This window comes from Tachyglossus aculeatus, chromosome X1 (genome assembly GCF_015852505.1).
Source record: "Tachyglossus aculeatus isolate mTacAcu1 chromosome X1, mTacAcu1.pri, whole genome shotgun sequence".
NCBI classification, from domain to species: domain Eukaryota; kingdom Metazoa; phylum Chordata; class Mammalia; order Monotremata; family Tachyglossidae; genus Tachyglossus; species Tachyglossus aculeatus.
The window spans coordinates 94030143-94057289 of NC_052101.1; the positions used below are offsets into that span (position 1 = coordinate 94030143).

Consider the following 27147-nt stretch of genomic DNA (forward strand, 5'->3'; position numbering starts at 1 on the left):
GGAGAAAGACATTAATATAAATAAACAAACAAATAAATAACAGATATGTATATGTGTGCTGTGTGGATGGGAGGGAGGATTTAAAAAAGGGAGCAAGTCAGGGCAATGGATAGTGACAGGAGCCCACACTAGGAAACCTGACATCAGAGTGCTGCCTGACTTAGTGAAAATCTCAGACATTTCCCTCTGTTTCCTCCCCTGTTCCCTCACTTTACCACTTGCTGCTCTGGTAGCGTTAGGAGAATTTTGAGAGCCCAAGGAGGCTAGCTACAGGGTGCAGAGGTGGCATAGAACTTCCAAGAACTGTCAATGGTTGTATTAATACCTGTCATTCATTCATCATTCAGTCGTATTTATTGAGCGCTTACTGTGTGCAGAGCACTGTACTGAGTGCTTGGGAAGTACAAGTTGGCAACATATAGAGACGGTCCCTACCCAGCAACGGGCTCACGGTCTAGAAGGGGGAGACAGACAACAAAACAAAACATGTGGACAGGTGTCAAGTCATCAGAATAAATAGAAGTAAAGCTAGGTGCACATCATTAACAAAATACATAGAATAGTAAATATGTACAAGTAAAAGAAATAGAGTAATAAATCCATACAAACATACAGGTGCTGTGGGGAGGGGAAGGAGGTAGGGTGGAGGGATGGGGAGGAGGAGAGGAAAAAGGGGCTCAGTCTTGGAAGGCCTCCTGGAGGAGGTGAGCTCTCAGTAGGGCTTTGAAGGGAGGAAGAGAGCTAGCTTGGCAGATGTGCGGAGGGAGGGCACTTCAGGCCAGGGGGAGGACGTGGGCTGGGGACGACGGCGGGACAGGCGAGAACAAGGTACAGTGAGGAGGTTAGCAGCAGAGGAGCGGAGGCTGTGGACTGGGCTGGAGAAGGAGAGAAGGGAGGTGAGGTAGGAGCGGGCAAGGTGATGGAAAGCCTTGAAGCCGAGAGTGAGGAGTTTTTGCCTGATGCGTGGGTTGACTGGTAGCCATTGGAGATTTTTGAGGAGGGGAGTAACATGCCCAGAGCATTTCTGCACAAAGATGATCTGGGCAGCAGCGTGAAGTATAGACTGAAGTGGGGAGAGACAGGAGGATGGGAGATCAGAGAGGAGGCTGATGCTGTAATCCAGTTGGGATAGGATAAGGGATTGAACCAGCAAGGTAGCAGTTTGGATGGAGAGGAAAAGGCGGATCTTGGCGATGTTGCGGAGGTGGGACCGGAAGGTTTTGGTGACGGATTGGATGTGAGGGGTGAACGAGAGCGTGAAGTCGAGGATGACACCAAGGTTGCGGGCTTGTGAGACGGGAAGGATGGTAGTGCCTTCTACAGTGATGTTAAAGTCAGGGAGAGGGCAGGGTTTGGGAGGGAAGATAAGGAGTTCAGTCTTGGACATATTGAGTTTTAGATGGCGGGCAGACATCCAGATGGAGATGTCCTGAAAGCAGGAGGTGACCCGAGCCTGAAGGGAGGGAGAGAGAGCAAGGGCAGAGATGTAGATTTGGGTGTCTCCCCTTGACTCTCCCCGCCCAGAATGTCAGCTCATTGTAGGCAGGCAGTGTGTCTATTTATAGTTGTACTCCTCCAAGCACTTAGTGCTCCGCACACAGTAAGTGCTTAATAAATACAATTGAATGAATGGATGGATAGATGAATGACTGCTCTTTGGGCAGTCAAGAGGTGCAATCTTCAGTCTATATTATATGCTGCTGCTTGGATCATCCTCTTGAAGCGTCAGTTGGAACACATCTCTTCACATCCCAACAATGTGCAGTGGCTACCCATTTCATTCTGCTTCAAGTAAATACTCCTTACAGTGACTTCTGAGTGGTCTAGTGGATAGAGCACAGGCCTCTAATCCCGGCTCTGCCACTTTTCTGCTGTGTGACCTTGTGCAAGTCACGTAACTTCTCTGGGCCTCTGTATCCTCATCTGTAAAGTGGGGATTAAGACTGTGCACCCCATGTGGGACAGGGACTGTGTCCAACCCGATTATCTTCTATCTACCCCGGCGCTTAGAACAGTGCCTGGCACATAGTAAGTGCTTAACAAATGCCATAATCATCAGTAGTATTAGTAGTAAAATTAAGGAGTATTATTAATAGCAGTGAAAAAGAGTATGTAGGCACCTTGTGGGATTCCCAATCTATGAACGTAGGTGGGAGAGAGGACTGAACACAGACACATCAAGAGCAATGAAATGAGAGAACGTTAAAACAGCATATAAGGGGCAAGGATCTAAACACTGAAACACACAAAAGTCTAACTAAACACAAAAGTCAATAAGGAGCCATGGCTAGAGGAGTGGGATTTCAGGCTCCTCACGATTCAGAGGCCCTGGCATGCCTGTAGCCACAACAATATCCACCACACGCACTGGCTTTCACGTGGTTGTATGAGGCCTCGTACTGCAAGTACCATTCTCTTTTCCACAGCATACCGGGGCAAGCAGTCCGAGTTTAGTTGGTCGCACGGCGGGGCGGTGCTGAGAACGTACAGGGGGGCAAAGTTGGAATGGTCAAGTGTTCTACAAAGGTGAACAGGGGCCAAAAAGGCACAGCAGCAGCTTTTGTGCGCGGCCTGGACAGACCATGCCAGGGGCAAGAAGTTCAGTCGACCATGGTGGGCACCAGCCCTCCTCATCTTACGCATTGGCTCTCTTCACCGTTGCTCCCAGCTTTTGCTCTCTGTTCTCCTCCCAAGTTTACCTTCTAATTAGGTACAATTCTCTCTTTTCTCTCCCGCCCCCTCCAATCATTCGTTCATTCAATCGTATTTATTGAGTGCTTACTGTGTGCAGAGCACTGTACTAAGCACTTGGAAAGTACAATTCAGCAATAGAGGCAGTGCTTGCCCACAACAGGCTTACAGTCTAGAAGGGGGATGACAGACATCAAAACAAGTAAGCAGGCATCAATATAAATAAATAGAATTATAGATATATAGACTTCAAAACAAGTAAACTGGCATCAATATAAATAAATAGAATTATAGATATGTACGTATATGCACAAGTGCTATGGGGCAGGTTGGGGGGTAGAGCAAAGGGAGCGAGTCAGGGTGATAGGGAGGGGTGGGGGAGCTGAGGAAAGGGCGCTTAGTCTGGGAAGGCCTCTTGGAGGAGGTGAGCCTTCAATAGGGCTTTGAAGAGGGGAAATGTGATTGGCAGATTTGAGGAGGGAAGGGCGTTCCAGGCCAGAAATAGGACGTGGGCCAGGGGTCGATGGTGGGACAAGTGAGAACGAGGCACAGTGAGAAGGCTAGCACCAGAGGAGCGGAGTGTGTGGGCTGGGATTTGGAAGGAGAGAAGGGAGGTGAGGTAGGAGGGGGCGACGTGATGGACAGCTTTGAAGCCAATAGGAGCTTTTGCTTGATCCGGAGGTTGCTTGATGGGCAAGTACTGGAGATTTTTGAGGAGGGGGGTGACATGCCCAGAACGTTTCTGTAGAAAGATAATCCGGGCAGCAGAGTGAAGTATAGACTGAAGTGGGGAGAGACAGGAGGTTGGGAGTTTCCCCACTCTGCCCACTGGTCAATTAAAGGGGGAAAAATGAAAATATTAGTAGGAATAAGTTACTAGGGGAATTTTGTAGGGCACCCTGATTCCTATTAGTCTCTCTAGTTATAAACCTCTGTGAAAATTTTCTGTAGGTTTTTCCTTTGGCAGTCACAGAACATATTCTCTGTGCATTTTCTTATATTGAACACATTTGTTTAAGGCAGAGTTGTTTGGGTGCTTTTAATATCTCTGGGCTTTGCATTTTGTTGTATTGGCTTTAATAAATCCGTACACACACACCCCTTCAGACATTTTCCACTTGCCTCCAATACTATGCTCGGAAGCTAAGCCATTAGGAAAAGCTCATTTGTGGAAAGGATGAGACGATTCCAGCGAATACCTATCTAAGGGTAGATAGTGTAGGATAGAGAAGTCCATTCAAGAGACCTGGGCTGTTTTCTACCTTTTCTACTGACGCGCTGTATGCCTGTGAGCAATTCCAAAGCTTCTCTGTGCTTTAGCTTCCATATCATGGGGATGCTAGAGCCTTTGCTCATGTCTTTCCACGGTAGCCTTATGAGAATAACTATGATATCTGTCAAATGATTGGGACTGAAAGTGTTTTATAAGTTATTGTTGTCATCACCAATAATAACTTATGAAATAAAAGACAGCTCGTATCCCTTGTTTTGTGGCAAGACTTTTGTGTTGACCATAATAAGTCTGTGGGTTCAGTGATCTCTTTGTTGAGCATACACTTATATGGACCAGAGGTTAAATTTAGAATCGTACATGAGGTGAGTGCTTTCGTGTCATTTTATTTACACCTAGCAACTTTAATTTTTTTTTAATCCAGAGGCAGTCTAATTTGCCCCAATTTAGAAACTGCAAAATCTGGATACATCTCATAATGAAGCCCAGGAATATATATATATATATATATATATATATATATATATGTGTGTGTGTGTGTGTGTGTGTGTGTGTGTGTGTGTGTGTGTGAGACTTAATCTCACTTAAAGCCTCAGGAGAGATTTCCTTTCATAAGGAAACTGAATCCAGAAGGGGGAATCCAATCATTCTTTCAGGACCTGGAGTCACCTGTGACAGCCCTTGCAGAGCTCTTCGGGTCTCTTTAAGGGCTGGGTGAAACAGGGATCTGAAACATGGCTTCTCGGAACCAAGTTCTAATTGAGCCAGAAGAGGATTGCTGAGACCAATTGAGCCAGAGGACAGAAAATGTAAGCATATTCTGGTCAAATGGTCAGATTAGGCAACAAAAGTTATGCTATACGGCCCTCCTGACTGACCCATGTTATTTGACCCAGTGATACAACCCGATTTTCTGCTGGGTTCCTTAAATTGAGCTTTTAGATGAAATGTAATTCTAATTGGGCTTTAAGGCACTCAATCAGCACTCTCTCTCCCACCTTACCTCGCTGATCTCCTTCTGCAACCCAGCCCACACACTCTGCTCCTCTAACGCCATCCTACTCTCTGTGCCTCAATCTCATCCATCTCGCCACCGACCCCTTGCCCACGTCCTCCCTCGTGCCTCAAATTCCCTATCCCTTCATATCCGACAGACCACCTCTCCTAAAACCCTCTTAAAATTACGTCTCCTCCAAGAGGCCTTCCATGACAGCCCTCATTTTCCTTCCTGTCTCACTAGCCCATAACCTTGGCATTATCCTGGACTCCTCTTTCTCGTTCAACCACATATTCAAGTCACCACTAAATCCAGTCAGTTCTACCTTTACAACCACTAAAATCCTCCCCTTCCTCTCCATCCAAACTGCTACCACATTAATGCAAGCACTTACCCTATCCTGCCTTGATTATTGTATCAGCTTCCTGGCTGACCTCCCTGCTTCCTGTGTCTCTCCATTCCAGTCCATACTCCATTCTGCTGCCCGGATCATTTCCCTTCAGAAACCTTCAGACCATGTTTCCCCACTCCTCAAGAAACTCTAGTGGTTGCCCATCCACCTCCACATCAAACAAAAGCTCCTCACCATTGGCTTTAAAGCACTTCATCACCTGGCCCCCTTCTACCTCACCTCACTTCTCTCCTACTACAACCCAGCCCGCATGCTTTGTTCCTCTGATAGTAACCTTCTCACTGTACCTCAGTTTTGTCTATCTTGCCCCCGACCTCTGGCCCACATCCTACCTCTGGCCTGGAACACCCTCCCTTCTCATATCAGACAGATAATTGTTCTCCCCCACGTTAAACCTTATTAAAGGCACATCTCTTCCAAGAAGCTTTCCCTGATTAAGCCATTTTCACGTCTTCTCCTACTCCCTTCTGCATCGCCCTGACTCGCTCCCTTCATTCATCTTCCCTCCTAGCCCCACAGCATATTTGTTTGTATGCAATGAGAAGCAGCATGGCTTAGTGGAAAGAGCACGGGTTTGGGAGTCAGGTCGTGGGTTCTAATCCTAGCTCTGCCACTTGTCTGCTTTGTGACCTTGGGCAAGTCACTTAACTCCTCTGTGCCGCAGTTCCCTCATCTGCAGAAATGGGGATTAAGAATGTGAGCCCCACGTGGGACCACCTGATTACCTTGTATCGATTCCAGTGCTTAGAACAGTGCTTGGCACATAGTAAGCACTTAACAAATACCATTTTCATTATTATTATACTCACCCCACCCCCACAACACTTGTGTAAATATTCTTATACTCTACTATTCCCCCGGTCTGTAATTTATTTTATCTGCAATTATTTATTAACATTATTATCATGTGCCAAACACCCTACTAAGCGCTAGGGTAAATACAAGATAATCAGGTCATGCACCATTTAGAAGAGAACCTGTTCTATTTGTCTCAAACCATTTGATTTCCTTCTCAGTTATAACTATCATTGAAAGAATTGTTGTTCTACAGCAAGTTAATCCATCTAGTCAGAAAGGGCTGTTCAGTAGATCTATAATGCTACAGAACTCAGACAACATAGGCTCTCTTGTAATTCCATCACTGATTCAGTGGTCTGGGCTGCGCAGAGCAAGGAGTATTTATTTTTTGAAATAATTTTTCTAGTGGAAAATTTCTCTTTGTGACTCATACCTGCATGAGGCACTTATAATTCTCAGCACCAAACCAGTGCTTACAGGGCGAGATCTATATAAAAAGCAGTAACATCTCTGGGGCCGCATCCAATCAATCAATCCATGGTATTTATTGAGCGCTTACTGTGTGCAGAGCACTGTACTAAGTGCTTTTTATGGTATTTGTTGAGCACTTACTATGCACCAGGCACTGTTCTAAGCCCTGGGGTAGATACAGTTAATTTGGATGCAGTCCATGTCCCCCATGGAGCTCACGGTGTTAATCTCCATTTTACAAATGAGTAACCAAGGTTCAGAGAAATAAAGTGACTTGCCAAGTGAGTTGGGAGAGTCCAATACAACAGTGTTGGTAGACATGGTCCCTGCTCACGATTACCACTAATCTCACTGTAGAGTTCACTCCTAGAATTTTGACATGAGGTCATCTTCCAGGTGGACACATGGGCTATTGGGTTTTTCCCGCTCCCACTCCTGCCCAAGCGCTTAGTACAGTGCTCTGCACACAGTAAGCACTCAATAAATACCACTGATTGATTGATTCATCCTAGTGCCATCCTGAGGAAACTCCTGGCCGTGGGGAGAAAGAGAGTAAGGCAGAACCTTTAGTACCTCCCAGGCAGCAGTTATCATTTGGGCCAATTGGGAGGCACAAAACTCCCAAAGACAGCACAGGCAAAAATCCAAGTCTGTGTGGGTTTAAACCAATGGCTTTTGCCCAGCCACCAAGAAGTAGGAAAAATTTTAGTCTTCCAATCCCCTTTTAGTATAAATGAAAGGAAATCTGGTTACCACTGTGTAATATGTGCCTTGTTCTCGCCTGTCCCGCCATCGACCCCCGGCCCACGTCCTTCCCCTGGCCTGGAATGCCCTCCCTCCACACATCCGCCAAACTAGCTCTCTTCCTCCCTTCAAAGCCCTACTGAGAGCTTACCTCCTCCAGGAGGCCTTCGCAGACTGAGCCCCCATTTTCCTCTTCTCCTCCCCATCTCCCCCCTCTGCCCTACCTCCTTCCCTTCCCCACAGCACTTGTATATATTTGTACAGATTTATTATTCTATTTATTTTACTTGTGTGCATATTTACTACTCTGTTTTGCTAATGATGTGCATATAGCTATAATTCTATTTATTCTGATGGTTTGGACACCTGTTTACATGTTTTGTTTTGTTGTCTGTCTCCTTCTAGACTGTGAGCCCATTGGGTAGGGACCGTCTCTATATGTTGCCGACTTGTACTTCCCAAGTGCTTAGTACAGTGCTCTGCACACAGTAGGCGCTCAATAAATGATTGAATGAATTAATGAAGAAGCACAGATTGTAATTTTTTTAAAAAAAAAGATTGTTCTGTAACTATAGTATCTTTGCATTCTGCTGCTGTGCACAGGGTAGAGTGTGTGTGCACGTGTGTGAGTGTGTGTCTGCATATAGATTTTATATATTTAGAACATGCTGCATGTTGGGCTGCTCCCTTGAGCACGGAACCATCTTGAGAATGTTCCCCATAAGCTGCTCAGAAAGGAGCACCTTCACATCCAGCATAGTTTGGAAAATATGAAACCTCCACCTTTGTTAATAGCCATGAAAATGTCTATACAGATATGAAGTCCCTGTATTTCTCTCCCTCTGCCTTTCTCTTCCCCCTCTCTCATACGTATAGGAAGGCAGAGGGAGAGAAATACAGGGGCTTCATACTTTTTGTTTGTAACCCATGTGATCTGCTTCATTGTTTAGTTGCTTTGGTTTGCATTTTGGCTGGATTTTACCGGACATCTTTGGAACAGCATTTTTCTTAGTGTTGCAATCTTTCCAGCTCTGCTTTACTTTAAATTCCTCAGTGTGTCACTTTGTGGTAATATTCCCGGGGAATTCTGAGGAGTTGGCAACGAATATTTCAGCACTCTCCTGAACTTACCTTCTACTGTGAAAGATGTGGCCTTTCCAAACGTAAAATAGCAAAATAAAAGAAAACTTTCCAACAGGCAAAGTCATGGTCCTTATCCCAACTATAGTGGAAGTCATACTAGGAGGTTTAAAATGCCGAAGGACCTGGATCCAAAGGCATGCCCTCAGAGACCTACAAACAAGGAGGAGGCACCCTGCTTGAACATTTAAGCACTTATATTCTTCCTCAGTGTATGGAATAATGAGAAGATGCACAGGATTTCAAAGATGTCACCATCATCACCACCTTCAAGAAGAAAGGTGAAAGATCAGCTCTGCAGCAATTATTGGGGCATCCTGCTACGCCGAGTGTTCCAGGGTGAACTGCTGAATAATACTGAATAGCTCTCTCCCCCCCCTTCAAAGCCCTACAGAGAGCTCACCTCCTCCAGGAGGCCTTCCCAGACTGAGCCCCCCCTTTTCCTCTGCTCCTCCTCCCCCCCATCATCCCTACTCCCTCCCTCTGCTCTACCCCCTTCCCCGCCCCACATATATTTGTGTGTATTTGTACATATTTATTATTCTATTCATTTTACTAATGATGTGTATATATTTATAATTCTATTTATCTTTTTTGATGCTATTGATGCCTGTCTACTTGTTTTGTTTTGTTGTCTGTCTCCCCCCTTCTAGACTGTGAGCCTGTTGTTGGGTAGGGATTGTCTCTGTTGCCAAATTGTACTTTCCAAGAGCTTAGTAGAGTGCTCTGCACACAGTAAGCGCTCAATAAATACGATTGAATTAATGAATGAATCTCAGTGTAGCACAGTAGCATGGCCAATACAAGGAAAGTTTAGGGGGGCAGCACTGAAACCTCTGAAAGCGTTGGCCACCATCCCTGGCTCTGAACTCTACCATGTAATGTTCATTACAATTCTGAGACTATTTCAGGATGGTCTAACAGGTGTTTTCAGAGCTGGTGGTGCCATTTCTGATCGGTTCCCATCAGCAGTGGAGTAAAGCAGAGATGTGTAGTCGATTAATCAGTGGTATTTATTGAGCCCTTACCGTGTACAGAGCACTGTACTAAGTGCTTGGGAGAGAGTTGGCAGCCATGGTCCCTGCCCACAAGGAGCGTACAGTCTAGAGGGGGAGACAGACAGAATAAATAAATCACAGATGTGTATGTAAGTGCTGCAGGGCTGGGTGTGTGGGTGTGAATATCAAGTGCTTAAAGGGTACAGATCCAGGTTCATACATGATGCAGAGGGAGGAGGGGAAAAGATGGTGTATTTGGGGAAGGCCTCTTGGAGGAGATGTAGTTTAAGCCACTGAGAGCAGTGGTCTGTCATATAGGAAAGGGGAGGGAGGGAAAAGCAGCATTGCCTAGTGGAAAGAGCACAGGCCTGGGAGTCAGAGGCCATGAGTTCTAATCCCGGCTCTGCCACATGTCTGCCGTGTGACCTTGGGTAAGTCACTTCACTTCTCTGGGCCTCTGTTACCTCATCTGGAAATGGGGATCAAGATTGTGAGCCCCGTGAGGGACAAGAACTGTGTCCAACCTGATTACCTTGTATCTACCCCAGTGCTTAGAGCAGTGCTTGGCACATAGTAAGTGCTTAACAAATGCCAGTTATTATTATTTCAGGCCAGAGCAAGAATATGGGTGAGTGGTCGGCAGTGAGATAGACAAGGTTGAGGTAAATTGATGTTAGAGGAACAAAGTGCGTGGACTGGGTTGTAGTAAGAAAGCAGTGAGGTAAGGTAGGAGGGGGGAGAAATAACTGAGTGCTTTGGGCAAGGAATTTCTGTGTGATTTGGAGGTGGATGGGCAACCCTGGAGACAAGAAGATGTAGTTCTGTAGAAAAATGATCCGGGCTGCAGAGTAAAGTAGGATTGGAGTGGGGAGAGACAGGAGGCCGGGGAGTCAGTGAGGAGGTTGATGTAGCAGTACAGGCAGGATAGGATAAATGCTTGGATTGGTATAATAGCAATCGATCAATCATATTTATTGAGTGTTTACTGTGTGCACTTGGGAGTAGTTTGGATGGAGAAGAAAGGGTGGGTTTTAGTGATACTGTTAAGGTTGAACCATCAGGATTTGATGACTTTGAATATGTGAATTGAGTGAGACAGATAACGCCAAGGTTTTTGAGACCGAGGGAAACAGACAGTGAGCCAGAGTGCTGTCTACAATGATGGGAAGGTCAAGGAGAGGAGGACGGGGTTTGGTGGGAAGATGAATTCTGTTTTGGACATGTTTACTTTGAGGTGTTAGCGTGCCATCCAAGGAAAGATGTCCTGAAGGCAGGAGGAAACGTGAGACTGCAGAGAAAGAGAGTAGTCAGGGCTGAAGAGGTAGATTTGAGAATCAACCACATAGAGGTGGTAGTTGAAGCTATGGGATCAAATGAGGTCTCCAAAGGAGTGGATGTAGATGGAGAATAGAAGGGGACCCAGGACTGAATCTTGAGGGGACCCCCTCCCCCCTCACTGTCAGAGGGTGGGAGGCAGAGGAGAATCCTGTGAAAGAGACTGAGAAGGTCAGAGAGATAGGGAGGAGAACCAGTAGAGGAAAATGTCAGTGAAATCAAGGTTGGATAATGTTTCAAGGAAAAGGGGTGGCCCACTGTGCTGAAGGGAGCTGAGATATCAAGGAGGATTAGGATGGAGTAGAGGCTGTTGGGTTTGCCAAGGAAAATAAATTATTCATTTATGTTAATGTCTGTCTCCCCCTCTAGACTGTAAGCTCGCTGTGGGCAGGGAACGTGTCTGTTAACTCTGTTGTGTTGTACTCTCCAAAGCACTCAGTACAGTGCTCTGCACACGGTAAGTGCTCAATAAATACCATCGATTGATTCATCGAGAAGGTCATTGGTGACCTTAGAGAGGGCAGTTTCTGTGGAGGGAAGGGAGCATAAGCCAGATTGAAGGGGGGATCAAGGAGGGAGTTGGAGGCTAGGAAGTGAGGCCGCGGGTATAGACAACTCCCTTGAGGAGTTTGGGGAGGAATGGTAGGAGGGCAATGGGACGATAACTGGAAGGAGCCATAGGGTTAAGGGAGGGGTTTTTTAGGCTAGGGGAGACATGAACATGTTTGAAAGCAGTGGGGAAAAAGCGATTGGCAAGCAAATGGTTGAAGATAGGGAGGGAAGAGGCGAGGAAGCAAGTATTTTGATAAGATGCGAAGGGATGGGGTCGGAGGTGCACAGGTGGAGTGGGTGGATTTTTGAGAGGAGGTGGGAGATCACCTCTTGAGATCCTGATGGGCATGATGGGAGAGTCAGAGAAGGGGCAAGATGAGGGAGGGGCTGGAGAGGAGCAGGGGAAAATTTTAGTGATGGTTTCAATCGTATAGAAAAAAAATATCCCTTATGCATTGTCTATGCCTTGGATCTGTGACCTTTGGGCATTTGATATTCACCCCACCCTCAACCCCTCAGCACATATGTGCATATCTTTAGATTATATATTATAGATTATTTATCCATATTAATGTCTTTCTCCCCCTCTCAAGTATAAGCCCCTTGTGGGCAGGGAACGTGTCTGCCAACTCTGTTATATTGTACTCTTCCAAGTGCTTAGTATAGTGCTCTGTACACAGTAAGTGCTCAATAAATACTATTGATGATGGTGCAGGTGATGATCGTACTATTGAGTTAATAGGGATGGGGGAAATGTTGTTGCTGGGCAGAGGAGAGGGCAGAATTAAAGCAGGTGAGGATGACTTTAAGATAGATGACTTAGTACAGTGCCAAGCGCTTAGTACAGTGCTCTGCACATAGTAAGCGCTCAATAAATACGATTGATTGATTGATTGATAGATGAGGTCTGCCTGCTGTCTGGATTTCCTCCAGCAGCGCTCTGCAGCCTGAACAGAAGAGCGGAGAAAGCAGACTATGGAGGTGATCCACCAGGCTCTGCTGCTTGCAGCATGATGTTACACTGAGGAGAGCTAGGAGCATCACTGAGAAAATTATGTGAGAACAGGAACAATGGATTTTTGTAATTGAATTTAAAGATTTTTAAGGTATAGGCATCATTTAAAGTAGATTCAGAGTAGAAGAATAAACTTAGGACAGGTGCTTTGTTATTTTAATTGTTTTCCCCCAATGCTCTAGAGTGTTTGCAAGTGAGGGCATCATCCAAGGTTAGGTACCCTGTTGAAGCTTGAGTTGCACTAAGGAAATGGATAGAATCTGACATAATAATAATAGTACTTGTTAAGTGCTTACTATGTGCCAAGCCCCGTTCTAAGCGCTGACGTAGATACAAAGTTATCAGGTTGTCGTGGGGCTCACAGTCTTAATCCCCATTTTACAGATGAGGTAACTGAGGCACAGAGAAGTTAAGTGACTTGCCCAAGGTCACGTAGCAGACAAGGGGGAGAGCCAGGATTAGAACCCACAACCTCTGACTCCCAAGCCCGTGCTCTTTCCACTAGGCCACGCTGCTTCTTGGGGTTCTGCTCTCTCTGCTCTGATATAAACTTCTGTCATCTCTGCTTAGCATTGAATGGAAAACAGAGGGATCAGATAGGTCTCACCAAGATATCAATTTAGTCCTTGCATGGCCTAGCGGATAAAGCCCGGGCCTGGGAGTCAGAAGGACCTGGATTCAAATCCCGGCCCTGCCCCTTGTCTGCTGTGTGGCCTTGGCAAGTCACTTCCCTGCTGCTTTCCTCAGTTCCCTCTTCCGTAAAATGGGGATTAAAACTGTGAACCCCATGTGGAACATGGATTGTGTCCAACCTGATTAGCTTGTATCTACCCCAGCATTTAGTATAATAGTAATAATAATAATAATGGCATTTATTAAGTGCCTACTATGTGCAAAGCACTGTTCTAAGTGCTGGGGAGGTAACAAGGTGATCAGGTTGTCCCACAGGGGTCTCACAGTCTTAATCCCCATTTTACAGATGAGGTAACTGAGGCACAGAGAAGTTAAGTGACTTGCCCAAAGTCACACAGCTGACAATTGGCAGAGCTGGGGTTTGAACCCATGACCTCTGACTCCAAAGCCCGGGCTCTTTCCACTGAGCCATGCTGCTTGGCACATAGTAAGCGTTTGACAGATGTCATTAAAAAATCCTATTTTTCAAGCTTCTCTCTGTTCTCCACTTACAAAGGAACTTGAAAGTGCAAAATCTCAAATTTGCTGAGATCTAACCAAATTTAGATTACTTAGACTAATTCCATACTTTAGGTACAATGAGACAAGGTAAGAAAATCACTTCTCAGATGGTTAAAAAAAAATTCCCTAGAAATGGCTGCCAACAGCTGCTCAAAGAAATTAGAGCCAGCGTATATCACACTCCCTGTTAATACAATATTATTTCCTGCAATCTTGGGTCTTTGGCCCACATTTTGCCTATGACTTCCAGTTGTTTTTTTTGGTTTTTGGGGTTTTTTTTTACATTGGTTCTGCAGAAATATAGACATGGAAAGGGATTGCAGATTTAGTTTCAAACGTGTTTTAAAATCCAGAATTTTCCGGAAGTGCTTTAACCTCTTTTTCCAAAGTCGTTTTCCAAGAAAGTGGTTTGTTTTGATTAGAGACACAGTAGTGACCATCCATTTCTGAATTTAAATAGTTGGAAAACAGAAAAATTAACCAATTCCCCGACCTCCTTATTCACGCAAAACTTTTCACAAAGGAAAAGGACTTAGAGCTAGTGTTTTAATTGTGAACCGAGCTCAGTTGAAGCAGCTTTATAAACATCAAGTTGATGGTCCCCGAGGAAGATCAACTCATTCTCTCCACTTAATCATTATTTCAGGGGTTGGAGCAGGGTTTGACAAGAATGGTGTGGAGCAGTCCACCTCTGACTCCCCCCAAGTGATATTGTATAGGATGTCGCCGATTCTCAGTAGCTCCATCCCTGGAAGTATGGCTCAAAGGCCTGTCATCCCGAGAGTTTCCACATCTGTTGGCTAGAAATATAGAAGTAGTTGGACCTTTTCTGATGTTTCCTAAGGGTGAAGCCTCTATTTATTGCTGCCACCGGACACCACATTTGAAACACAGAATCTTGGCTCAAGGAATTTTCATTGGCATCCCCTATATAACCTTTCCATTTCAGTCCAATCTTTCTTCTTAACATTCTGTTTCGGAAAATGCGCCAGAGCCAACACTCTGCAACTCTTTTCAGCAGCAGCCTGGAGGGAGGAAGCGGGGTCGAGGAGTTAGAGCCCAGACTCGGGATCCCTCCATCCTTATTTTTGCCTTAGCTGCTAGCAAGATCCCAGCCAAGTCATTTCTCTGTCTGCAAGAGGGAAAAACATGACTTGGCCTGAAGTTGCACCACAAAGAGCCTTGCAGATAATAATAGTGATGGGATAGCATTGAGAAATCACTTTTAGCCCTTCTGAAGAGTGCTCAAAGTGAACGCGAAGGAGTTTTGATATTTTCATCATCTGGCTGAGAATTTCTAGCCCAGACTTAAAATCTTGACTTGAGTAGCTTTTCTCAGTCCATTCTGCCTCAGTAAGGAGTTTTTTTTTATTATTTAAGTTCTGCAAATATGAGTCCCTGAAAGAAAAAAAATGCTTTTGGTAGGTATATAAAATCTCTTAGTAAGTGTGATTTGACAGAGGTCAAGAGGGATGAAATTGGTTTTAGCTGAGAAAGGACATTGGTAATCTTAGCGAGGGCAGTTTCCATAGAGCTGGGCCAAATTATTCAAGTAGGAGACTTAGGTAGCCCTCATCTCGTCGTGGTTCTCATGAATTTGAAAGGGGATCCCCACTGCAAATCACCTGCCCTGACACACCATCTTCCAACTGCAAGATATCAATGTCAGGCAAGTTCCCACGATGCCCAGTTTTTGGATGGCGGTCCCAGCTCGTGGGCCTTCCATGAATTGATAATGTCATTAAGGAGCAGTACTAGAGCTGGAACAGTGATGGAAATTGGCAGCGATCCATTAGCTACATGTCTGTGTGGAAAGAAAGCTTCAAAATGGATTCAAGAACTCATTACGTTATCACATGTCAGGTTCTCGTGGCTCTGTGATTCAGGCAATAAAATTGGGTCTGCCTGCGTTAGCCGCATCGAAGCCACCACTAAATGGCTTCTTAGCGTTGGCTGAGTATCTGAGGCTTTTCGCAGCTGGGTCATGTTGAAATGACTAGTGCCACTGAAGCGGTGCTTGATTTGGTCACAGGAAGTTTACTGCTGGGCAAAAGATGATCACTGAATGGTTTTAGGATAGCCTGTGATGAACATGTCTCATTTTTCCTCTTTTACTTTTTATTTTCTCTCCCCCGCCACCCCAAACAGGTAGTGAAGAAAGTTAAGTCCATGCAGATGTTCCACACGCCAGTGACCACAGCCATGCAAGGAGATCGATTGGGTATCTGCGTAACCCAGTTTGACCCCAAACTGCTAGAACGAGGTCTCGTGTGCACCCCAGAATCTCTCCACACCATCCATGCAGCAGTTGTCTCCCTGAAGAAGATCACTTACTTCCGGGGCACTCTTCAGACGAAGGCCAAGTTTCACATAACAGTTGGCCATGAAACGGTCATGGGAAGGGTGATGTTCTTCAGCCCAAGTCCTGCTAACTTTGACCGAGAGCCTCTGGAAGATTCCTTTGATTTTGAGAAAGAATATTTGTATCAGGAGCAGTATCTGTCCAAGGACTCGATGACTGAAAGTGAAGACCCAAAAAAAGACCTGTCCTTAGCAGGGCAGGTACCTCAGCAACAGTGGGCCCTCCTGGAGTTTGAGAAGCCAGTCACTTGTCCCAAATTGTGCTTGGTGATTGGCTCCAAGCTAGATACCGATATCCATGCCAACATGTGCCGGCTGGCATTCCATGGGGTGATGCTTCAAGGACTGGAGGATAAGAACTATGTGGAAACCTTTCTGCCTAAACTGAAAGTATACAAGCTGAAGCACAAGGAAGGACAAGTAGAAAGGGTGAGTAGATGAGGTTCTTCTTTTTCTGCATTATTATTTATGGCTCAGTTACAGGATTCATTCATTCATTCAATCGTATTTATTGAGTGCCAAGCACTACTAAGCGCTTAGAAAGTAGAATTCAGCAATAAAGAGAGACAGTCCCTGCCCACACCAGGCTTAAAGTCTAGAAGGGAGGAGACAGACATCAAAACAAGTAAACAGGCATCAAAATAAATAAATAATAGATATGTACATATATGCACAAGTGCTGTGGGGTGGGAAGAAGGGAGAAAAGCAAGGGGAGCGAGTCAGGGTGATACGGAGGGGAGGGGGAGCTGAGGAAAATGGGGGGCTTAGTCTGGGAAGTCCTCTTGGGGGAGGTGTGCCTTCAGTAGGGCTTTGAAGGGGGGAAGTGTGATTGGCAGATTTGAGGAGGGAGGGCATTCCAGGCCAGAGGTAGGATGTGGATGTGGGGTTGACGGTGGGACAGGTGAGAATGAGGAACAGAGAGAAGGTTAGCACCAGAGGAGCGGAGTGTGTGGGCTGGGATGGAGAAGGAGAGAAGGGAGGTGAGGTAGGAGGGGGCAAGGTGATGGAGAGCTTTGAATCCAATAGTGAGGAGTTTTTGCTTCATACGAAGATTGATAGGCAACCACTGGAGATTTTTGAGTAGGGGGGTGACATGCCCAGAATGTTTCTGTAGAAAGATAATCCAGGCAGCAGAGTGACGTATGGACTGAAGTGGGGAGAGACAGGAGGTTGGGAGGTCAGAAAGGATGCTGATGCAGTAATCCAGTTGGGATAGGATGAGTGATTGTACTAGCGTAGTGGTGGTTTGGATGGAGAGAAAAGGGCGGATCTTGGTGATGTTGTGAAGGTTCATACAATTGAATGAAAGGTGAGACTGGTAGGCTTTGGTGATGGATTGGATGCGTGGGATAAATGAGAGAGCGGAATCAAGGATGTGGGGTTAGTAGACTGCCAAGCATCTTCAAGGCCTTCACTAACTCTTTGATGATGATGATGAGTCATGTAGGTGAGGCAGTTGAACTAGCAGAAGTTCCCTGGTCTTTTTCAAAAATGTACTACCCATGGCGTATGCTATGTCTAGCCAGGGTCCAGCTTTGGCAATCAATCAATTGTATTTATTGAGTGCTTAATGTGGGCAGAACACTGTACTAAGCGCTTGCGAGAGTACAACATAACAGAGTTGGTGGACACATGTCCTGCCCACAACGAGCTCACAGACTAGAGGAGAAGACAGACGTTAATATAGATAAATTATGGATATGTGCTTTGGGGTCGAATAAAAGAAGCAAATCAGAGCGACACAAAAGAGAGTGGAAAAAGAGGAAATGAGGGCTTAGGGAAGGCCTCTTGGAGAATACATAAAATAAATGATGGTATTTGTTAAGCGCTTACTATGTGCCAAGCACTGTTCTTAGCGCTTTGAAAGTGGAGAAATTAATTATCAGATATGAAGAAAGAAGGCCAGAGGCAGGATGTGGGTGAGAGGTTGGCGACGAAATAGATGAGATAATAATAACGATAATGATGGCATTTATTAAGCGCTTACTATGTGCAAAGCACTGTTCTAAGTGCTGGGGAGGTCACAAGGTGATCAGGTTGTCCCATGGGGGGCTCACAGTCTTTATCCCCATTTTACAGATGAGGTAACTGAGGCACAGAGAAGTGAAGTGACTTGCCCAAAGTCACACAGCTGACAATTGGCGGAGCCAGGATTTAAACCCCTGACCTCTGACTCCAAAGCCCGGGTTCTTTCCACTGAGCCATGCTGGTACAGTGAGTAGATTGGCATTAGAGGAGCAAAGTTTGTGGGCTGGGTTGTAGTAGGAGAACAGCGAAGTAAGGTAGGAAGGAGCAAGGTGATTGAGTGCTTTAAAACTGATGGTAAGTAGTTTCTGTTTGATGCGGAGGTGGACGGGTAACCACTGGAGGTTCTTGAGGAGTGGGGAAACATGGCCTGAATCTTTTTGTAGAAAAATGATCTGGGCAGCAGAGTGAAGTATGGACTGGATTGGGGAGAGACAGGAGGCAGGGAGGTCAGCAAGGAGGTTGATACAGTAATCAAAGTGGGATAGGATAAGTGCTTGGATTAATGTGGTAGCAGTTTGGATGGAGAGGAAAGGACAGATTTCAGCGATGTCGTGAAGGTTGAACTGACAGGATTTAGTGATAAATGTAATATGTAGGTTGAATGAGAGAGAAGAGTCAAGGATAACACCAAGGTTATGGGCTTGAGAGATGGAAAGGATGGTGGTGCTGTCTACAGTGATGGGAAAATCATTGGAAAGACAGGGTTTAGGTGGGAAGATAAGGAGTTCTCTTTTGGGCATATCATCATCATTATTATTATTATTATGGTATTTGTTAAGCACTTACTATGTACCAAGCACTGTTTTAAGCACAGAGTAGGTACAAGTTAATCAGATTATCCCATGAGGGGCTCACAGTCTTAATCCCCATTTTGCAGGTGAGGTAACTGAGGCACAGAGAAGTTTGCCCAAGATCACACAGCAGACAAGTGGCAGAGCCAGGATCAGTACCCATGTCCTCTGACCCCAAGCCCATGCTCTTTCCTCTAAGCCATTCTGCTTCTCATGTGAAGTTTGAGTTGTCAGTGGGATATCCAAGTAGAGATGTCTTAAAAGCAGGAGGAAATGTGAGACTGCAGAGAGGGAGAAAGATTGGGACTGGAGATATAGATTTGGGAGTCATACACCTAGAGGTTGTAGTTGAAGCCATGGGAGCAAATGAGTTTTCCAAGGGAGTGGGTGTAGATGGAGAATAGAAGGGGACCAAGAACTGAGCCTTTAGGGACTCCCACAGTTAGGGGATGGGAGACAGAGGAGGAGTCCTTTAAAGAGACTGAGAATGAGGAGGAGAACCAGGAGAGGACATTGTCAGCGAAGCCAAAGTTGGATAGCGTTTCCAGGAGAAGGGGATGGTTGACAGCACAGAAGGCAGCTGAGAGGTCGAGGAGGATTAGGATGGAGTAGAGGCCCTTGGATTCCATAAAAAGGAGATCATTGGTCACCTTTGAGAGAGTAGTTTCTGTGGGTGAAGGGGACGGGGGCCAGATTGGATGGGGTCAGGGAGAGAATTGGAGGAGAAGAACTTCAGGCACCTGGTGCAAACAACTCACTCAAGGAGTTTTGAGAGGAATGGTAGGAGGAGGATGGGGCTACGGAGAGAGCCAGTTAACTGGAGAAATGGGTACATGAGTGCTGTGGGGCTGAGGGAAGGCTGAATAAAGGGATAGTAAAAGGCAATAAGGCAATAATTACAATTACACTTCTCTACATTTCCTTTTTCTTTATATCAAAGGCTAGGTGGCCTTTTGGAGTCACCACAAACCTATCCATCAATCAATCATTGGTATTTTTAGGGCAGTTACTGTGTGCAGAGCACTGTACTAAGTTCTTGGGAAAGTACAGTACAACAGATTAAGCAGACACATTCCCTGCCCACAACGAGCTTACAGTCTAGAGGGGAAGACTGACGCTAAAATAAATATATAAATTACAGATCTGTAAATAAGTGCTGTGGGGCTGAGGATGGAGTGAATAGAGGATGCAAATTCAAGTGCAAAGGCGATGCAGAAGGGAGTGGGAGAAGAGGAAATGAGGGCTTAGTTGGGGAAGGCCTCTTGGAGATGTGATTTTAACAAGGCTTTTAAGTAGGACCTGTTAGTCCTTGGATCAGTCACTAAATATTATTTTGGGCAGGTCACTCTCCTGTTGTGTATCTTTTTCCCCAAGGAGATAATGCCAGTAATTTTCCTCCTTATTAGAAATTCTAAAGATGAATGAAATGGAGAAAGGTGCTATCTATGATCATTATTCTTATGCCATTTCAACTATGTCAAAAAAGTCATTATGCTGACTTGATTGTATTGTATCTACCCCTGAATTTAGCTTAAAGTCCTTAACAAATACCATCATTATTAGGTAATAATAATAATGACAATAATAATCAGCTTTGTGGGCATGTGTGTTGATACTGTAAAATCTGGAACTCTTTCTTCTTCCCCCATAGATCTTCAGATATTTCTTCTCTTCACAGTATCAATTTAACACCCTGGAATTTTTCATCCAAAATTAACTCTGCCTCACATGGATATTTTGATTTCTTCCTATAAAGATTATTCCTATAAATAATCTGGTGTGTGCTCCAGAATAACCGATACTCTTACAAGACCTCTCCAGTTTTGGTAGAACGTAGTTTTCTTGTCCTTATCTTAATTCTCCTTATCTTAGTTCATGCTTCTACAGTCATTTTGCCCAACTACTTCTGGTTCTTAATGTTCACAGCACTGACCATCATGTTTCCTCTCCAAGCAAAAGTAATATTTTGTAATCATGTGAAGCCATGCTTTAAAGCACCTCTATATAACTAATTAAAATTTATCAGCCCACACTTTTTATTAGACGGCCTCTCCCATGGCAGTTCACTGGTAATAGAGTGAATTAAGTGAGCATTTTTTTCTGCTTCTTTGGCATAAAGTTACTTGCTCTTAATAGTTTAATGACTATTTCCAATGCCACAGTAAACTGTGCAGGCGTACTCCAAGATACAACTGTGTCACATTCCTTGAAAATTTAATTGTTTCATGGGGTGCTTTTACACCAAGGCTTACATGGGATAAAGTAGGATCCATTCCAGAATCTCTGGATCAGTAATATGAAATTCCTTGATGTGCTTGGTACTGTAATGATACTAAAGCAATTCAAAGCCTAGCAATCAACTTTTGACTAAACGAGGAGTTGTCATATGACTATGAGTCTTTGAAGGAGGCTGCAAAATTAGAAGCTTGTTCCGCTGGTTGTGGTAGTGTTTTTTCAATTTTAGTGAATAATTTCTCCAAGTCAGACTCAACAGTAGCCTCTTCGTTTCTTCTTAATCCCCAGTGAAGCAGGCTAATGTCTTTTGAACCCTTCTGTACCCTTCTGAATTCCTCTCTCCATTATGCTCTTCTTCGATCATAGTTATAAATTCACCTACTGTCTTGAAAACAGTGGCAAGACATTTTAATCTTAAGATTTTAGCCAGTGATGAAGAAACCATATCTTTTTCTTCAACTGTTCTGGTATCTTACAGTGATGCATTGGCTTATCGAAGTTTGGTTTGGTCTTCATTGGACAGTAGTTCTAAAAAGAGACACGGATTGCTCCTTGACACTTGTATCATCCATTTCTAAATTAAGTTGCCTCTCCAGTTCAACAACTTCTTTGATTAGCTGCTCATGGGTCTCTCCCATGCTTTGAAATTCTGGCCAAAGATTCCTCCAAGATCCATTTTCTCTGCTTCCCCTCTGGTGAGCCATCAGCATTAAGAATGTGCTTATGTGACTGTCAAGTAGATATAGCTTAAGTGGCCTGAGGACTTTTGTGTCCTGTTTGTCCTTTGAGGGGCTAACAGACAGAATGCAAGGGTTTAGAGGAAGTAGCAAGGCATCAGATAATTTTAAGGGCTGCAGAAGAGGAAAGGAGAATAATAATGTTGATTACGCTGTCTAGTTGAACCGATCAGTATATTCCCAACCTTTGATTCGCATTTGAAAAAAAAAATAATATTCAGTTGATTTTGCATAGAAGGAATGTGAGTTCAGAACCGGCGGGGGTTGGGGGGGAAGTAACCTACTGAAATAGCTTAGACCTGTTTAATTTTCTGACACCCAAACTCTCTTTCAATTCTCTCCTCAATTTCCTGATGAAATCGCATTGTCAATAAATACCTCAGTATTTCCTCAATATTTGTCATTGTTCTTTCAGCTTTGAACAGGGAACTTTAAGGGCTTTTAAAATAGATGAAAGGTTTATCTAGTTAGCCTTTAACTTCTCTCAAAATATTCCGTAGCCTGCTTCACTATTTGATTTTATGAACTGCAGTGGTGATGTTCTAAGTAACAGGGTACATGACTCTCTGCCCCCCCCACCCCCCCATCCCAAGTAGAATATCGTGGTCACCAAACCTCTTCTAAACCCATATACATCCCCTTACTACTGCACTTTCCAGTGAGGGGCTGTTGCACAACAGTTACTCTCTTCTGAACAAATCCATTAGTCCGGGTGTTTCTAATAATTTTTAGAAAGTGTATCCCTGTAGTCTCGAGGTTTTTCCCACAGGCAACCCTCCTACCCCTTCTTACAACCAGCCCGTCTTTCCATGCACCTCCACACGAGCACATTGGCTGGCCCTGGGGGAGTGGAAGAACAGCAGCCAAAGCAGATGAGAAAATCAATCAATCAATCCATTGGTATTTATTGAGCACGTATGGTGTGCAGAGCACTGTATGAAACACTTGAGAGAGTACAAAAGAATTGGAAGATAAGTTCCCTGCCCACAGCAAACTCAGAATTTAGGGGGACAGAAAAGAGCTGTTTCTACTGTTCTCACCAACGATAATTCTTCAGAATTTTTGCTTCAGTGACCTCATCTGGAAAATGGGGATTGAGACTGGGAGCCCCAAGTGGGACATGGATTGTGTCCAACTCAATTTGCTTGTATCCACCCCAGCACTTCGTACAGTGCCTGGCACATAGTACGTGCACAACAAATACCGTCGTTATCAGTAGAGGTTTGACCTCTGGGGAGCCCTCGGTGGCAGCGGGATCCATTTCTCTGCTCACCTGTTCTGGTTGCTGCTGCTCCATTACTTGCTGGGTTTCCCAGGGTTCTTGCCTCTTGAGGGAGTCCAGAAGAAAACCACTCAGCAGCCAGCAGAGCTGCTACTGTGACCTTAATGGCTTTACCCCCTTTGATACTTGGAAAAACCTCGGCATTCATACAGGAAGGCACTTCTGGGTTACTGTATTTCCTTGATAGGCACCAAATTGGCATCACTTATGTGGTAATTGAAGCAAGAGGTTTAAAGTGGAGGGGTATGAAATGAGACCTCATGGATGCTTATGGGAAGATGGTCAGGGTAATGTTCCATTGATTTTTCCAACAGCTGGAGATATACTGTAGTTTTAATGAAGGGAGTGAGGTTCAGATGCTGTCTTGTGATGAAAGAAAAGCAACAGGGACCGGAACAGGAACATTTGGGTGGTGCTTGAGATCCCTTTTAATATACGAGGTCTCTAATAGAAATCCTGAAATCAAACGGTCCCACCCTACTGCAGATGGATGGCTAGAGATTAGTTATGTGAGTTTAGGATGCCTTTTCTTGGCTCTGAGGCAAGCAGATGTTGTCCTCTGTGCTAAATAAGGGAGAGTGTGTCATTTTTCTCTCTACACCATTTTCTTTCCCCAGAGAGGTGCAAAATAATAATTAGTCAACCCAAAATAGCTTTTTGCCTTTGTAAGAAATTAAGGTCCCTCTTGCAGGGAACATGTTTACCAACTCTGTTATATTGTAGTTTTCCAGGGGCTTAGTACAGGGTTCTGCACACAGTAAGCGCCCAATAAATGTGATTGATTGAAATATGATTGATTGACCTTCACATGGGAAGATCAGCGATGAGATTTCTTGTGAAGCGCAGGAGCGCAGAGGTACTGCACCCTTGCTGTCCATTTCATTTGGAGGTAGTAGTGGTCAGAGTATTTATTAAGCGTTTACTCTGTGCAGAGCACCATTTTAAGTGCTGGGAAAAATTCACAGATGAAAATTGGACACGGCAGGACATCCTCCCCACTTCCCCCGAAAGTGGAACTCTGTGGCTGTAAAACATTAAATCTAACCCGAGCTCCATGCTGTTCAGATGAAATGGATTTCCCAGTAAACTAAAGTTCCTTTTATCTAGGAGAAATCAGACATTCACGGCGCTGCCCTTTGTTTCCATTCTCACTCAGGTCAGACCACTTCATACCAGAATCCTAAATTCATCCGGTCCTGGAACCCTGGATCTATTTTTTCCTCTCAATTAATGTGATTGGATTTGAGACAAAGAATGGTACTTTCTGATACTTGGAAACCAAGACCCAACAAGAACTCTGCCTCTCTGAAATCAGGAGCCAACAGTGCTCTATGTACTGGTTCCTAAGTACAGGAGAAATGTCCTGTGCAGATCTTGTTCCATCTCTTGCTGAGTTTCCATTCCAGTTGTGCTTGACTGCCACCAGGTATTCCAGGTTACGTCAGAGGGCTTGTTCATGCAGCTGAACGTCCTGTTCTGTGTGTTCCAACATTCCATCCATGCCAAAGGAAAATTTCCTGTACAGCTAGCCGAGAAGAGGGCAGACGAGGCAGCATTGAAGAGGTTAAAATGTCTCCATGCTCTGGGGGACTTAGGGAGCAGGCCCTTGACAAAACATCGCAGTTATCAAGACCCACATCTAACCTAAAGGGGGCTTCCCTTAAGGGCCACCTTGGACATCACCACCACTACTGCCCAAGTCACAGACTCTGTTGCTCTCTGGCTCAGGCAAAATGGACTGGGACAATCTGCTGCCCCTCTCTCTGCTAGGTTTAGCACGTCTTTCTTCCTGTGTTGGTAGACTATGAAGTGTGGCCTTGGGAAGGTCACTTAACTTCTCTGTGCCTCAGTTCCTTCATCCAGAAAATGGGGGTTAAGAATGTGAGCCCCATGTGGGACATGGACTGTGTCCAACTTGACTAGCTTGTATCTACCCCAGCACTTAGTACAGTGCCGGGCACATAGTAAGCACAGTATAATAAGCCCAGCATAGTAACAGATGCCATTAAAAAAAAATGAGCCTTTCCAAATGGTGGGCAGAGTTCTGTGCTGGAAGATAAACACTGCTGTTTCTTGGTTGACATGTCTACTGGCCAGTAGACTTGAAGCAGTCGAGGAGGAATCAAAGAAAAATTCTAGTTAGAAGTCAACCATTTAACCCCAAACCAAATGCGAATGCTTGCTATAAACTTTCCTAAGAGTCGCCTCGTTGGAAACTCTGAACCCCTGTCCCTCACCTCCAGGCTCTTCTGCCCTCCTACTAATATTGCTGCTCATCTGTTAATTTCCTTTGAGATGGGGTCTGATGCTTCCCTTTTTTTTTTTTTTTTTTTGGTGTCATTCAACAACCACCGCTGGCTCAGCTCCTTCTACATGGTAGTTCCTGTGGTCCTAAGCAGGAGAGCAGTTGTCTGACAAAGGACTCAATCTTCCCGTGAAAAAGGATCTAGGATTTCTGAATCTCCAAATGCAAATTCAAGGGATTTCAGGCTTTGGTGTGGGAGGCAATTTCTGGGACTGCAGTCAGTCAACCAACAGGATTTATTGAGTGCCTACTGTGTGCAAAGCACTATATTAAGTGCTTGGTGGAGTACAAGCAGATTAGTATACTGTAGAATGAGTAACCTGCTTGTTGGGTAGTTTCTCTTCCCAACTCTTTGAGGACCCAAGTCCACATAATTAAAGTTATGATGTTTAGCTAAGAACAAAAGTTTGCCAGCCTGGCCAAATGGATAGAGCACAAGCCTGGGAATCAGAAGGCCCTGGGTTCTAATCCAAGCCCCGCCACTTGTCTGCCATGTGACCTTGGACAAGTCAGTTAACGTTTCTGTGCCTTTTATCAACCCCAGCAGTACTTAGTACAGTGCCTGGCACATAATAAGTGCTTAACAAATACCATTAAAAAAATTCCTGAAATTTTATGTTAGTATATACGGGTATTGCTAATATTAGACCTAGCTGATTGAGAAAGTAGCTAGCAGAAATGCTGAGATAATTTGGAAAAGTTGGAGAATAGGGCTGGATGTCTGGTTTTGCCAAGTTGACCCCTCTCCCTTTCTACGTGTGATTTGCCCAAAGAATTCTCACTGAAAAAAGTTAAGAAGAAAGCCTGAGCTGTTTAGAGAAGCCAAGTGCCAGAATTCTGCCTTCCCATCGGGATTTTCCCTCTTCATATGGCAACCTGGCCCATTTCCCATCATAGTCAAATGCTTGCTCCATCTAGGAAAAGAAGTAACACCAAAATCCATGGGAAAGAGAGAAACCTTCCTGCTGTTTTAAGTGGGTCAGATTCCATGAACACTGCAGACTCCTACAACAGGACCTGAAAAACTAAAAGTGAGTGGCAGGAGTAATGGGCCTATTTCTTGTGTCACTCATCTGTATGCACACACACACACACACACACACACACACACACACACACACGGGTAAATATCATAAAAATCAATATCGTAAATCAATAATTCAAAGGCAGGATCCAACCTAGGAGGGTACAGGGGAGGAAAGTATAATTCTTAAGCTGAGATTTATTTAGGGCAATGAATGCACACTGTGGCTAACTTGGTTTTTCTCCAGAGATTATCTGTCATTTGGTCCTTGATAAGCCCATCATTATTCAAATGGATGCTCTCCCCTTATGTCTCTGTATTCCTGACTTTCAATGGGAAGAAAAAGACACAGAAAATAAATTGTGTTTCTACCTCCTTATAGTGATATGGAGAGGATGAATGCAAATGCTCTGATCTCCCAAGAAATCTGGAGATGGAGTTGTCTTTCCTGGAAATGCACATTCAAGACACCAACTTCCAGGAATCTTAAAAACTTTGCTGAATTGCTCAGTGATGTTACCCTAAGGAGGAGTTATCCCACAAGCAAGAAGTGTTTTGAGAGTCCCTTTGTATTTTGATTGGATGGTTGGAATAACCAACCCACATTTTTTTAATCAATCAGTGGTGTATACTGAGTGCTTAGTGTGTTCAGAGTACTATATTAAACAGTCCTAGATTCAGCGAGGCCTAATGTGTAGAACATGGGCCTGGGAGTCAGAAGGACCTGGGTTCTAATCCTGCCTCTGCCATTTGGCCTGCTGTGTGACCTTGGGCAAGTCACTTCATGTCTCTGTGTCTGTTACTTT

At 44.6% G+C, this 27147-nt stretch overlaps 1 protein-coding gene across 1 annotated transcript in view; it reads left to right on the plus strand.

Annotated features, from left to right (window-relative positions):
* EEFSEC (eukaryotic elongation factor, selenocysteine-tRNA specific) overlaps positions 1 to 27147 on the plus strand; it is a 319718-nt gene that overhangs the window by 188078 nt on the left and 104493 nt on the right. The window contains exon 5 of the mRNA XM_038740228.1: positions 15727 to 16368. Within this exon, the coding sequence (XP_038596156.1) occupies positions 15727 to 16368 (642 nt within the window). The remainder of the gene's footprint in view (positions 1 to 15726; positions 16369 to 27147) is intronic.